This window comes from Desmodus rotundus, chromosome 10, assembly GCF_022682495.2.
Source record: "Desmodus rotundus isolate HL8 chromosome 10, HLdesRot8A.1, whole genome shotgun sequence".
NCBI lineage: Eukaryota > Metazoa > Chordata > Mammalia > Chiroptera > Phyllostomidae > Desmodus > Desmodus rotundus.
Genome location: NC_071396.1, coordinates 27,739,205 through 27,753,248, shown reverse-complemented (window position 1 = coordinate 27,753,248; position 14,044 = coordinate 27,739,205). Strand labels below are relative to the sequence as shown.

At 51.9% G+C, this 14,044-nt stretch overlaps 1 protein-coding gene across 4 annotated transcripts in view; it reads right to left on the bottom strand.

Annotated features, from left to right (window-relative positions):
* PCSK6 (proprotein convertase subtilisin/kexin type 6) overlaps positions 1–14,044 on the bottom strand; it is a 131,631-nt gene that overhangs the window by 15,167 nt on the left and 102,420 nt on the right. For 3 of the 4 annotated variants that reach the window (XM_053912684.2, XM_053912685.2, XM_053912682.2), the window contains exons 14-15: positions 5,030–5,209; positions 4,822–4,860 (exon numbers count right to left, since the gene is read on the bottom strand). In XM_053912684.2, the coding sequence (XP_053768659.1) occupies positions 4,822–4,860; positions 5,030–5,209 (219 nt within the window). The remainder of the gene's footprint in view (positions 1–4,821; positions 4,861–5,029; positions 5,210–14,044) is intronic. The other variant, XM_053912683.2, reaches the window with a different exon arrangement.

Below are 14,044 nucleotides of genomic sequence, written 5' to 3'. Positions count from 1 at the left end.
ACGGTGATGACCCCACGGTAAATAAGCAGCAAGGACCGGGGTGGCGACAAGACGGGTTTCCATGGGCTCAGGACCCCGGGTTCTGGGGCTTGGGGTGGACAGGGACGGCCCCTCTCTGCAGACCCGATTTTGGCTTCCCTCCCTCATGCCCTCAGCAGTCCCCTACATCCCCCCACCCCCAGTTGAACTCCAGGGGCCCTGTGTCTTGTCTCAGGACACAGGGAGCCTAACAAACACAAGAAGGCCTCACCCTTCTGGAGGTCTCGCTCTGGGTATGACACAGACCACAGCCTAGTCTGAGACGTGGGTCACGTTCAGCCTCAGGCTGGGGTGGGGCGTGTCCATCCACTTGTGTCCTCCTCCCCCGCCTGACACACATGACCACCGTGGTGGGAGTGCCCCATCTTATCCCTGGCCCAACCCTCCTCCCCTCAGAAATGGCTCAGGAAAGCCCGCCCACGCAGGGAAGGTCCCGTGGACCACTAGGAAGGCTTCTGAGTCTTTAGAAAGGAAGAAAAAAAAAACCTTCTGTAAGGTTTTCGTTATTGGAGGGGGTGGGAGTGAGTTCAGAAGCAAAGAGGAGGTGATTTGCCGGCCTCCAGCATTTCATGGGGACGGGAAGGGAAGACAAAAGTCCCCATTCTCTGCCACCCACAATGGGTCTTTGCTGAGCAGCACAAAGCCCCCTTCATTCCCCTCCAAAGGGCCTTCAGACCTTCCCAGTGTCAGGCTGGTTTATTTTGCTTCCCTCCCCGAAGGTTTGATGTTGTTGCTATTTCCAGAGTTTTCATACGTGGGTCCCACTGCGAACAGCGGCGTTTGTCCCCCGGGGGATGTGCTAGGCTGCGCCTCCCGGTCTGGGGCGGGAAGGGAAGGGAGCTGGAGCGGCCCAGTGTACGGCCCTGCAGGCCCGCCACGTCCAAAGCTCGAAGCACATCCCTGAGCCCCCGCACCCCCCCCACCTCCCACTCCTTCCCCAGCTCCAGACTGTTTGCTGTTGAAGTCAAGTCTCATTTGACTCGATTCTGTCCATGTCAGCCCTGCCCACTCAGGGCGCTGTCCTCAAGAATCCCGCCTCCCCGCGCGGTGTGTGCCGAAAGCGCCCACACTTAGCTACCGGGCTCCGGCCTTCCCAGCCCGTCCGCCGGCCGGCATGGCCTTGCAGACACGCCGCCTTTTCCCAAGTGACTTCTCCAGGTCAGCCTCGCTTGATAAAGTTAATTGTCCTCAATCTTAAGGAGATGTGGGGGGACAGGGAGGAGAGAGACCATTTCGCTCCTCTTGGCCGGCAGGGGAGAAGGAAGGCAGGATTCGGTCTAGAACATCCACTGCCATATTCCCAGCACCTGCGCAGGCGGTGGTCACAGGGAGGCGGCCAATAAAAAGCCCCAGAGCAGCTGCACGAGGGTGAGAGAAGGGATGAAAGGAGAGTGGGTGGAAACTGGGAAAGCACAGGTGTCCTCCCCACCCCCGCATTCTAGAATATTCTAGAATGTCCCAGGACAGGTTGGCTCTGGGGACAGGCCTGCAGTGGCTGGTTCACATGTGTGGACTTTACTCCCTCCCGCTCCCTGCTGGAGCCTCTCTGCAGTGGAGAGGTCAGTCAGGGACGCCAAGGGGAGCCCGCACAAGGCCGAGGTGCACCCAGCAGCTACAGCAGGAGAACACTCACAGGGCATCTATAGGTGAGCAGCTGTGTCCTGCCGCCCCCCGCAACACGGGACAGGCCAGTAAGACTCCGAGGATGCTTAGCCAAACGTCTGTAAGCACGGCTCTCAACATGAATTATCTCCCACAGCCCAGTATCAGGACCTCAACTCTTCCGTGAAGCCTTCTGATTCAAACCCACCTGGATGGCCGCCCCAGCCCCATCCATCTCTCACTGCGCCTAAGAATCCCCGTGCTTCACTGCAGCTCATTCTTTGGGCCAGCGTATGTTGTTCGTGCGGCGATTTGTCCTCCCATCTCCTTTTCCTCTCTCTTCACCCAGCGTGCAGATGTCTCACAGACCCACGGGCCCCCTAACTTCCCAAGGCTCCAAACACAGCAGAACCTGCCGGCTGACAGCTGACACCCCTCCGTAGGCACGGACATGGGCTGATGTGGGAACTGCCTGCATCATTTGTGCTGCAGATCCGGGAGAAAGGAAGTGCACACACTCGAGGGTTGGAAAGCAGCTTGGGGGTTCTCCACGGCTTGTCCTTCCTGCTCAGAGCAGCTTCTGAAGGAACGGGGATTTTGTGAGTTTCCCTGTGTTTTTCGCCATTCATGCCCTCCCAGCAGAGGGCACTGGACAGTCAGGTGACACTACCAGGCCTGAGGGGGTGTGGGGGATGGACACAGGGGTTGGGGGCTGACTGCAGACAGGAGGTGCCAACAAGGATCAGAGGCCCCTCTTGTGACAGGTCTAGTCTCTTTCTTGATGGCTCGTGACCTCCGCAGGCGACGTCAGGTTTCTGACTTTAAACCGTCAGGGGAGAGCTCGTGTGTCTTATGAATCAAGCCCCTGTCCCTGCCGGGCTGTCCTGGATGTCTCCAGGCAGAGGCTGCACGGGCCCTCGGCGCCCCTCACAGTCCCGTGGGGCTGACCACACGTCCCGAGCCATCCTCGGCCCACGACTCATTTCCTGGAGCCCAGGCTGCCTGCGCTCTCAGGGCAACTCTGTCCTTCCCTCACAGCCACTCTCTTCAGCAGCCTGAGCACCTACCTGCCCATTTCCTGCACCATCCTCACCCCCTTGCCCACTCTGCACCACGTCACTCCACAGACCTGCTGAAGGCGGCTCTTCAAGTGGTGGCCTGGGGAGCCGCTGGGGTGGCTTCATGCATAGCCACGCCAGGTGCTCTTGGTGACGACAGGTGCTCGTCAGCCACCAGATATCTCTGCCCCAGCAGCCTGGCCTTCACCACCAAGCTCTGCACCTTCAGCCTCATGGCCACTGGGGGCTCCCTGGCACCTTGCCCGGCCCACTGTGGCTGTTGCTGGACCCCTGGGGCCTCCCCGCCCCTTAGTAGCACGCCCCTCGGCTGGAGTTTTACATCTTTTACTTCAGGAACCTCACACTCCATCATGACCTTGGCCTTCCGCCCTCCTCGGCCCAGAGAATAACTGACCGTCCCCTCTGCCCAGTGCTCAGGGAGCCGTGTTGGCTGAGATGCCAACCGCTGCCTGCCCGCCTCACGCTGTTCCTGCCCCTGGGGAGCTCTCCTGCTGGCTCTGGCGAGGCATCTGGCACCCCCCTAGGAACCCCGACCCTCTTGGCAGACTCTTGCCCACTACTGTGCTGGGATCCTTACCTTTGTGGGTGGCTGGGCTCCCCTCGCCATCTCAGGCGCCCCCTGCTGCCACACTCTGGAACTGCGCCCATCACCACCATGCCCCCTCTGCCCAGGACCAGCTCTCTGCACTCTCTAGAAGGCCTCCTTGCTCCCTCACTCAGTCACCCCTGCAAGCTCCTGCCTCCACCCCCGTCGCCTCTGTGCTGAGCTCTGCAGAAAGTTGTTAAGAATCATCGTCCCACTTCAAAAGAACCCCTGACCCTCCCTTTCTCCCTGGGTTTGTCTGAGACGGAGATGCTTCCCCAAGGGGCACCTCAGAGATGCTCCAACCCGTAAGCCTCTTGACCGTGCCTTGGATCTAAAGTGGCTGCTTCCTCCTCCTACCCTTCTTCTCTTCCTCTCCCTCCTCCCCCTTCCCCTTCTCTCTTGCCTCTTCCTCTTCTCCCTTTTCCCCTCTCCTACTCCTTCCATCTCAAAGCCCTCTCCCTTTGCCTTCCACGTGGCATCCTCTCCAGCTCTTCTAGGTGTTATTGGCCCACCTGCCCCACTTGCCCCGGGACTCCCAGAGCATCGGAACCACACCTTAATCCCACAGAGTCCCGCCCCCTGCCTCGCCCCATCCGTGTGGACCACACTTCAGAAAGAGCGAGCTATCGGGGGTTCCGGGCTGCAGGCCAGTCTTACAGTGAGGTTCCAGGACAGTAAGGTTAGAGTCAGTAGCAGATTTAAGGGGGCAAAAAACCCAGTCATTTATTAATAATTACTGAATCTTGCTATGGTTTATAAATCACCGGGGGAGACAGAGCAGATTAGCCCATACATAATTCAATGGCCCATTTTAAAGGAAAGGTAGAGGACATGTAAAATGGCATCGACCATAATTTATGCTTGAGCTGTACGGGCGGAATGCTCCACTGTTCCCGTTCTTCTCCCCCGGAAGCTATTACATCACTCCAAGCATCCGTGGTCTTGTATAGCACCCATCATTTATCACGGAGCCAGAATATTTAGCTAAGCAGCATGTGCCCAACCAGAAACACTCAGTTTCTCACACACCTCTGTGGGATGGTTCAAGGAGGGAAGGAACAGCTTTCTACATAACGTGCTGATCACGACGGGCATCCTCTGAAGCCCTTTCCCCTCCGCAGCTGTCTCGGCCGAGGGAGCTGGAGGCCCAGAGCCAGGGCAATGAGTGGTACAGCTGGGCAGAAAGGACCTGCAATGGGGCCCCTTTACAGAGGCCCTTTCATGTAGCATTCCAATCCACTGACATAAGGACTGGAGACCCAATCCTGAGTCTTTATCGAAGCCTTTGAGGCCAGTCAAGATCTCCAGGCCAGCTCCTTGCCTAGCGTGTTTGACCCAACCATCTGGGCCCCCTGTTAGCTGAGACATGAGATGGGACTCCCTGGAAGAACATGGGGTACCACCGAAGGAGTCTCACTGAGCACAGGACAAGCCCCAGTTCTGGTTGGGCATAGAGAACCTCGATTTCCCGGCCTGCGAAGGTGGGAGATACTTACTAGTCTGAAGCATACTTACTGGTCTGTAAAGTATTAGGACGGCCGTGAGAGGGAGGAGCTGTGTGAATGGAAATTGGCCTCGTGATTACGACTTCCGGGACAGAGAGAAACGTACAGTTCTAACCCCCACCGTCAGCCAGGAGCGGCCCCATATTTTAAGAGCCACGGTGGGAAACCAGAACTCGCAGAGGCTGGCAAGCTGTGTCCCCGGGATTCAGGCCCCTTACCTGTGTAGTCCTCTTCGTCCTCGGGAGCTTCGGCCTGGGACGGCGACAGGGAGGCCTTGGGTGGCACCAGGTCCGGGGTGGACAGCTCTAGCATCCGGGAGCGCGACTGGTGGGAGGTGAAGGTGTTATACGGGTGCTCCGCCGTGCCGTACAGGATGAGGCTCCATTCTTTCAACTTCCCTGCAAGGCATCCAGCCCCCAGAGTCAAGAAACTGGCCCCTCGGCCTGGCCACAGGCTTCTGCCACTCACAGAGGTGCCAGGCACTGCCCCGCTCAGGCCCCCAAGTCCCTGTACCCCAGCAAGGCTATGTGGTCCCCGCATTCACTCCCTCGTCACTCAAGGACCCGGGATACACCTACTGCCCAGGCCATGTTCTCTGCCCAGGAGTCTCACTGTAGCCCCCTCAATGGCCCCCACCCCTACCACCAGCAACAACAACCTCTTCCCCATGTGCCTCCACATATGACAACTGGGCTACCCCGAGCAGTCCTGCTATTTTAGTCCTTAAGCCTGGATCACAGAAAGACTGGTCTCGGGCTCCTTCCTTCACAGCTAGCCTGGGCAAGTGGGGATGTTTGGTGCAATGGCAGTGGCAGTGCAGCCCAGATGTGCACAGAGGCTGGGTGCAGGGCATCCCATCAATGGCAGCGGGGTTTGGGGGAAATGAGGGATCAGTGTGGAGAGGGTGGTGGCTGATGGGAGAGCACTGGCCATAAAGGGGGTCCCGGGAGGGGTGGGAAGAGGCAGACAGCAAGGACTGTGCCCCACCACCAGCTTCCACATGGGATGGATGGCATGCATGCTGTTAGGTCTTCTCAGGTGTGCAGAGAACTGGAAAACCTGGCCTGCAACTTCCAGGCAACACCCAGATGTTTTATAAAGAGCCTGAGGAGCAGGGTCGGATGTGCCGATGGGCTGGATCCACTGCAGGCCACGGGCCTGGGTCTCCCGTTCTTCTTGCAGTGCCACCAGCATTGGTGACAGTGGGGCCATGTTGGGGAGGTCACTGCTGTCATCCTCAGACAAATGAAGGGGCTCAGGCCTAGCGTGACCTGCCCGAGGACACACTGTTCGTGCTGGTGGACTCACTGCCACTCCAGCCTCCCTTGGTTTCTTCACAACTGGGCCATCACCAAACCCGGTCACACCAGCTGATAGCCACCCCCATGGCCGCTTGTGACACCACCACGACCCACACTGGGGACGGTGACTTTGCCAGCTTCACATCTGTGTTGGTTGGGAATTTTCCCGGCTTCCTCTTCACTTCCCATCGTGGGCGCCTTGCCCATCCGAATGCTTTACCTGGGTTTGTCCAACCTGTGGCCCGCGGGCTGCATGCAGCCCACGATGGCTGTGAATGCAGCCCAGCACAACATTGTAAATTTACTTAAAACATTAGGAGGTGCTTTTTTGTGATTACGTGTCACAAGTATTTAATGTGCGGCCCAAGACAACTCTTCTCCTTCCAGTGTGGCCCAGAGATGCCCAAAGGTTGGACCGCCTGCTTTAGGCAAAGGGGGACCCGTGCCCTGCTTATTTGCTCTCTGTGTTGCTATAATCCCCTCTGCTCCCGCTACCGCGCTTCTTTGCTCTGAATGGCAGGCCCTCTGTCTTTCACTATCTGTCTACATTCTATTTTTGCAACATAGGCAACTCTGCTAGTATAACCACTTTTTCTTCCATTTCCGGGAATCTCTCTGGCTCTCAAGTCCCAGCACAGGGGGCTCCTGCTTGTCCACATGCCCCGTCAGCCGTGAGCTGTCGTCCTTGCTGTCCTAGTGGGGTCCCGGGAGGACAGAGGCATCACTGGCCTGTAGCTCACCAGGCAGCACGCGGATGCTGCTCTAAACGATGTTTGATGGTGATTTTGTTACCCAATGTGGCACGTAGTGGCACTATTTCTTCTTAACCATGGCCCTGGCCAATGCCAAGTCCGTGGTCCCAAATGCCTGCAGCCCCCAAACCTCCCTAAGTCAGGCCCTGGACAGCCCAGGCCTCTCCTGGCTGCTGGATCAAGCACTGGAGGACGTAGGTCCGTGAATTTGAAAAAACACTCCTGAGCCTGCTACCTCCTAGGATGCATCCTTCTGAAGGCTTCTTTTCACTGCTCTGAGGCCATTCCCCTAACACATTACTCGCAGAGGCTGCACAGGTAACGATGCGGTACAGGAAGCAGTTCCCACGGGCACAGGCGCAGCGTCACAGTCCCTGGTCAGGAATCACCATCCATTCTCCATCCCCCAGGGTCACATGAAGCTACATTTCAAACCCACCACGGAATCTGGGCATCTTAACAACCAAGCGACGGACCGTAATTAAGGCGGGAGCGCGATGGCTACGCGAGAGGAACCAAGCGCTCTATGAGCTATAATTGGAGTTGAGATTTATTTCAGGCTTCTATGATGTCGCCGAAAACCCCCACCCAAGGCTCAGTGGCTAAAATTGGATTCTTATTTTTGAATGTAGTTTTGGCAGGACAAACCAGAGGGGCTGCTCCAAGCTGAGGATTAGCATGCACCCCGTCTGGAGGAAGAAAGAGCAGAAAGAACGCCAAGAAACCAAAATTGTAGATGCTAAGAGTTCTCATAGGAAGGAAAAATAACTTTTTTTTCTTTTTTTGTGTGTGTGTGTATGTGTCTGAGATGACAGATATCACTCAACTAATTGTGTTACACATTTCACCACATACATGAAATCAAGTTGTTACACTGTACTCCTTAAAACTATTCAATGCCACACTGGCTGGTGTGGCTCAGTGGATTGAGCACTGGCCTGCGAACCAAAGGGTCGTAGGTTCCATTCCCAGTCAGGGCACATGCCTGGGTTGCGGGCCAGGTCCCCAGTAGGGGGCGCTCAAGAGGCAACCACATATGGATGTTTCTCTCTCCTCCCTCCCTTCCCCTCTCTCTAAAAATAAATAAATAAAACCTTAAAAAAAAAAAACACTATTCAGTGCCATATGTCAATTACAGCTCAATAAACCTGGGGAAAAACAAATTCCAAGAAACCAGAAAGAGGGGACTGAAGGGGAGGCAGGAATTCAGGAGGGAAGACAGACTTCATTTTTATTTACAAAACCCATAGCATACATTACCTTTCACACACATACATTTTTTAGAAAATGTGTTTAATTTATAAAAGCTATGAACAAAGTGCTTGTATTGGTCAAGGAAAAAAAAAACACTAAAAACCTGTAGTACTCAGGTCCTGATTGGGTGGCTTGGTTGGTTGGTGTATCGTCCTGTGCACCACAATGTGTGGGTTCAATTCCCGGGCAGGGCACATACCTAGGTTTCAGGTTTGATCCCATTGCTTGCTCTCTCTCTCTCTCAAATCAATAAAAACATATCCTCAGGTGAGGATTAAAAAAAAAGCTGTGGTACTCTGATTTCTATTTTGGAATAAACAATAAATATAAATGGCTCAAAAGTGAGTAAGTAAAGGGAATACAGGGAAGTCTGCCCCCAGCCCAGCGCCCTGGCCACCACTTCTCTCCCCACAGGCAACCCGGTGACCCGTGTCTCATGCATCCTTCCCTGGGGAATTTTCTTCTTACCCAAGCGAGTAGGGACACATACCCAGCCCTGTCTCCTTCAATAATGCACGCGGCATTCTTGCTTCTCCCGCCGACAATGCATCTGGGAGAGCTTCCCATCACTGCATCAGAGAGGTGGTATCATCTACCTAACTGTCCCCTATGGAGGGGCACTGAGGTTGTTTGCAAACATTTGCATTATAAACAGTGCTGCGACTGTGGTCACACAAGGAGGGACCTGGCCCAACGAGCACGGCAAGGACCCTGGAGGTACACGACCTGCACTTGACTCCAGGCTCAGCCGCCTACCAGCTGTGTGACCTTGGGTGATGACTTCATCTCTCTGACCTTCAGCTTCCTCGTCCATACAGGGGGGATGGTACTAACAGCACTGACCTTACTGAGTTGTTTGGGGCATTAATGACTTACTGAGAGTAAGACGTTGGGCACAGTGACAGGCATACAGGTGCTGTTCCTCAGCGTGAATAACATCTAACAGGCACCTCACTTCACACCCGCCCCGACCCGCAGTCCCGGCTGAGAGGCGCCGGAAGGATCGGATACCAGGGAGGTGGAGGCACAGCTCGCGCTTGCTCTGGGGAGGCGACACTGGCGGGTGTGGAAAAATCGAGATGGATGAGGACAGAACACATTCAGAGCTGCCCCGGACCCGGGCCCGAGCCCCCACTGAGCAGAACTGCTATCAGAGGCAGGAGGAGTTTATTTTTATTTTTATAATCGTCACCCGAGGATGTGTTTATGGATTTTAGAGAGAGAGGGAGAGAGACAGAGAGAAACATCGATCAGCTGTCTCCCAAACACGCGCCAACCAGGGATCCAACCCGCAACCCAAGCACGTGCCGTGACCACGACGCTCCAACCCACTGAGCCACCCAGCCAGGGCAAAAGCACGAGGATCTCAGAAGGTCCGTCTACTTTGGGCCAAGCATTTGACAAACGTGTGTTATTTATTATTCCAGCCACGCGGCACGCCCGTTCACGTTTTCCTTACAAAAACTCAACCAATAATTCCTTCACTTCCAGGAGGAGGGGGCTCTTAAAAGGGGTCCCCACCCAAACTCTTCGGCTTTCTTGCCACAGACTCCTGAGCCTGTACTCAGGACGGCCCCACCAGGACTCTGCCTCCAGGGGTCACCAGCAAGGCCCCGGCAACTGCGACCCGGGACAGGCTGGGTGGGGAATCCATGGCTAAGCCCTTGCGGGGCTGCCAAGAATGGATTTAGCGTCACGCACTATCTTCAAAGCAGCGTTCCCCTCAGTGAACTGAATTCATGATGGATAAACAGGAATATGCCTGTCACTCAAAGGCAAAACGAGCATTAAGGATGAATTTGCCCATAGGAAAGGCCCAGCAGGCATGAAGCTTCTTCATTCTCTGGCATTTTGAATGAAACATGAAAAACCCTGGAGCAGGCCCTGGCTGGTGTAGCTCAGTGGGTTAGGCGTCATCCCACAAAGGGAAAGTCACCGGTTCGATCCCCGATCGCGGCACCAGCCTGGGTTGCAGGCCCGGCTTCCCAGCATGAGAGGCAATGAATTGATGTTTCTCTCCCTCTCTTTCGCCCTCCCTTCTCCTCTCTCTAAAGATAAATAAATTAAATCTTAAAAAAAAAAATCCCAGAGGGGGATTTGCAATTAGAGACAGCCGATAGAATGGGGGGAAGGGTCCCATTAGATTAAAAACTCTGATCTAACACTTTTAGAAGCCTTTGGCAATTAGAGAAGTTATTCACAATAAAGTATTTATTAATCCTCCCCCACCTCCATACTTCAGACAGCAGGGAGAAATTCTTTAGACGAAACACAATAAAGAGAGGAGGCCTAGAAAAATCAAGAAATCTGTTTTAGTCTAATCTCTGGTGGAGGATTTTCCTTCTGAAGCTCAGTGAACCTGAGTCACAAAGTTTACAAAGTTGAACGCAGGGGTTTGAGTGGCAGGAATAAAAAAAGGCTCTGTTTACGTATAAACATATAAAACTAGACAAGAACACTTTAAAAGAGTGAGTTTTATAGTATGTGAGCTGTATTTCAATGAAGCTGTTACACGAAATACTGTATACATATACACACATAGAAATGCCAACCTTTACTCAATAAATTTAACACATAGTTAAAAATGCACGTTAAAAATGACGATCAAGTGGGAGGAAGATAAAGGGTATGTAGGAATGGCCTGGAAAGGACAGGAAGCGTACACACAGGTGTGTGCCCAGCCCCCATACATGTGCACGTACACACAGGGGCACACACACATCCTCAGAGCCAATCGTAAGCCAGGGGCCCTGGCTGGGTGAGGTGGCTCAGTTGGTTACAGCATCGTCCAGATACACTAAGGTTGGGGGTTCGATCCCCAGTCAGGGCACATACAAGAAGCAACCAATGAGTGCATCAATGAGTGGAGCAACAGACACATGTTTCTCTCTCTCTCTCTCAAATCAATAAATTAAAATGAATAAAACAGGGGAGATGGGAGAATCTTCCCTATCATCTTGCAGGCACAAAGCCCATTAAAGATGGTAATTTCACAGCAGGTGTTGGAGAAAAGGGAACCATCACAAACTGCTCATGGGAATGTAAACTTGCGCAGCTCCTTTGGAAAACAGTGTGGAGTTTCCTCAAAAAATCTGTGGCATGATCCAGCAACCCCTGTTCTGGGCAACTACCTGAAAAAATCTGAAAACCTTTATTCATGAGGATATCTGTACTTACGTTCACTGCAGCATTATTTACTGTAGCCATGACATGGGGACAACCTAAGGGCCCTCCGATGGACGACTGGATAAAGAAGATGCGGTAGACATACACAGTGGAATATTACTCAGCCGTAAGCAAGGATGGAATCCTGCCGTTTGCGACAACATGGGTGGATCTTGAAAGAGTATCATGCTAAGCGAAATAAATCAGGTGGAATAAAAAGAAGATGACTTTACATATGACTTTACTCGTGTGGGGTATAAAACAGAAAGCAACAAAAGAACAAGCAAAACAAAGAAATGAACACTCAGAGACACAGACAACAGTACAGTGGTGACCGGAGTGGAAGTGGGGGAAGGATGAGGAGGGTAAAGGGGTCAAATTCATGGCAACTGAGGGAAACTTGACTTTTATACGGGTGATGTATTATATTATTATAGAGGTATACGTGGCAACTGATGTAATGTTATCAACCAATATCACCCCAATAAACTTAAATTTTTTTTAAAAAGATGGTATTTTCAATGCCATAAAAATGACCTAGTAATCTTAAGCTCCAGGGTTTATTTGGGGGGAAGTGTTGAAACATCAATTAGTTGCCTCCCATATGCACCCTGACTGGGGACCAAACCCGCAACCTAAACATGTGCTCTTGACTGGGAATCGAACCCACAACCTTCGGTTTACGGGACAGGGCTCCAACCAATGGAGCCACACATGTCAGGGCTGGCTGGATACGCAGTATTTTTATCACCATCCACTTCTATTTCCTAGCTTAAATTATGATTTTTTTTCTCCTTGGACACATGAGCTATTTAGAAGTGCATGAGCCTTTTCTACTTATCTTTTAAAATTTTGATTTCTTAAGTGGTATGCTAGAGAGCAAGGTTTGTATGCCACAATCCTTCAAAATACCTGGAATCTCGCCAAGTATCCTGCCAGGCGGCCGATTTTCATTTGCGCTTGAAAGGGAAATGTGTTTATTCTTCAGTTGTTGGGTGCAGAGTTCCAACAGCCACATTGCAGCTAACCTGTCAACTGCTTTACGCAAACCTCCCAGTCTTCCTGATTTTTGCTGTTTTATCCGTCCATTATATTTCAGGTACACTAAATCGTCCACCTTATGTGTGTGTCTGTCTTGTGTCAACAAGTTTTTGCCTTACACGTTTGGAGGTCACGTTAAAACTGAACCAAATCACCCTGGCTCGTGTGGCTCAGTGGATTGAGTGCTGGCCTATGAACCAAAGGGTCACAGGTTCCATTCCCAGTCAGGGCACATGCCTGCATTGTGGGCCAGGTCCCCAGTAGGGGGCGTGTGAGAGGCAACCACACATGCATGTTTCTCTCTTTCTCCCTCCTTTCTGTTCTCTCTAAAAAATAAATAAACTCTTTAAAAAAAAATTGAACCAAATCTTTCATCAAATATGCAGTGACCCTCTTTAGCTCTAGGAATGAGCTTCCCCATGACATTTCTGTGTGTCTGACGTTAATATAATGATACCAGATTTCTCTTGGTGGGTATTTGCCTGGTGTCTCTTTTCCCATCCACTTGATTATTAACTTTTCCGTTTTCTTCTCTTTAAATATCACTCTTGGATGTACTTCCATGGGTCAGTCCCAGCAGGAAGTAGGGTAATTAAAGTAGGGTCCTTAAGGAGGGTGAAGTGCAGGGACTGTTTACGAAGCTGTGGGCAGAGCCCCGGGAAGCGCAGTGGGCGGAGGAGTTCCCGGGAGAGAGGAAGAGAAAGGGTGTTAAGCCCTTGGGGGCACGGCGGGATGCTCGGCAGCTCCTGCTGGAGATCTTGGCTGAACTCAACCATAAGCCACAGGAAAGACATCTTCGGGGATCAGCCCCTTTGAGGCAGAGGGAGGCAGAGGAGAGTAAAGATGGCGTCTGGTGCATGCATAACATACGCCTGGCACAACAGGAAAGATATTTTGCAAAAACCTAATATGACACTCTTTGTCTTCTAATCAACGCAATGCGTCTACTGACCTTTATGAAAACTATCGATATAATCGGACATATTTTTAACAACTTCTTTTGCGGTCTGTTTCTGCTAGTTGTTCTGTTCCTGGTCTTCCCATTGCCAGACACAGAAGTCCACCACATCTTTTAACATTTCCATGTTGTCTTTGTTTTGGGGTAATTTGTTAGCAATTTAGAAAAAAAATATTAACCTTGTACTAGAAAATAATCAAGCAGGTTATAAAGAAAATCTAATCATAAGCTGGGAGACAAATGATCAAAACTCGGAAGGGGAGATTTAAGATTATCTTTTAAAAATAAAAGTCAGCCCTGGCTGGTGTGGCTCAATGGACTGAGTGCTGGCCTGTGAACCAAAGGGTCACAGGTTCCATTCCCAGGCAGGACATATGCCTGGGTTGTGGGCCAGGTCCCCAGTAGGGGGCATGCAGGAGGCAACCACACACTGATGTTTCTCTCCCTCTCTTTCTCCCTCCCTTTCCCTCCCTCTAAAAATAAATAACTACAATCTTAAAAAAAATAAAATAAAAAATATAAGTCAAATAGCAGATCAAAATAATATTCACAGGAGCTCTGACACAGAAAGGGTTATTACATCTGTATTTTACTTAGAATGATTATTCGCTTAATAGCAGCAACACAGATGTCTGAGCACAAAAAAGGAAAGGGCGATTTTCAAAAGGGAAAACATGGTTTATAGACAAACACTTGGAAAAGTGTTCACCCTCTTTACTGGTTATCACAACACAAATTAAGGGGAAAAATGAGTTTTCTCCC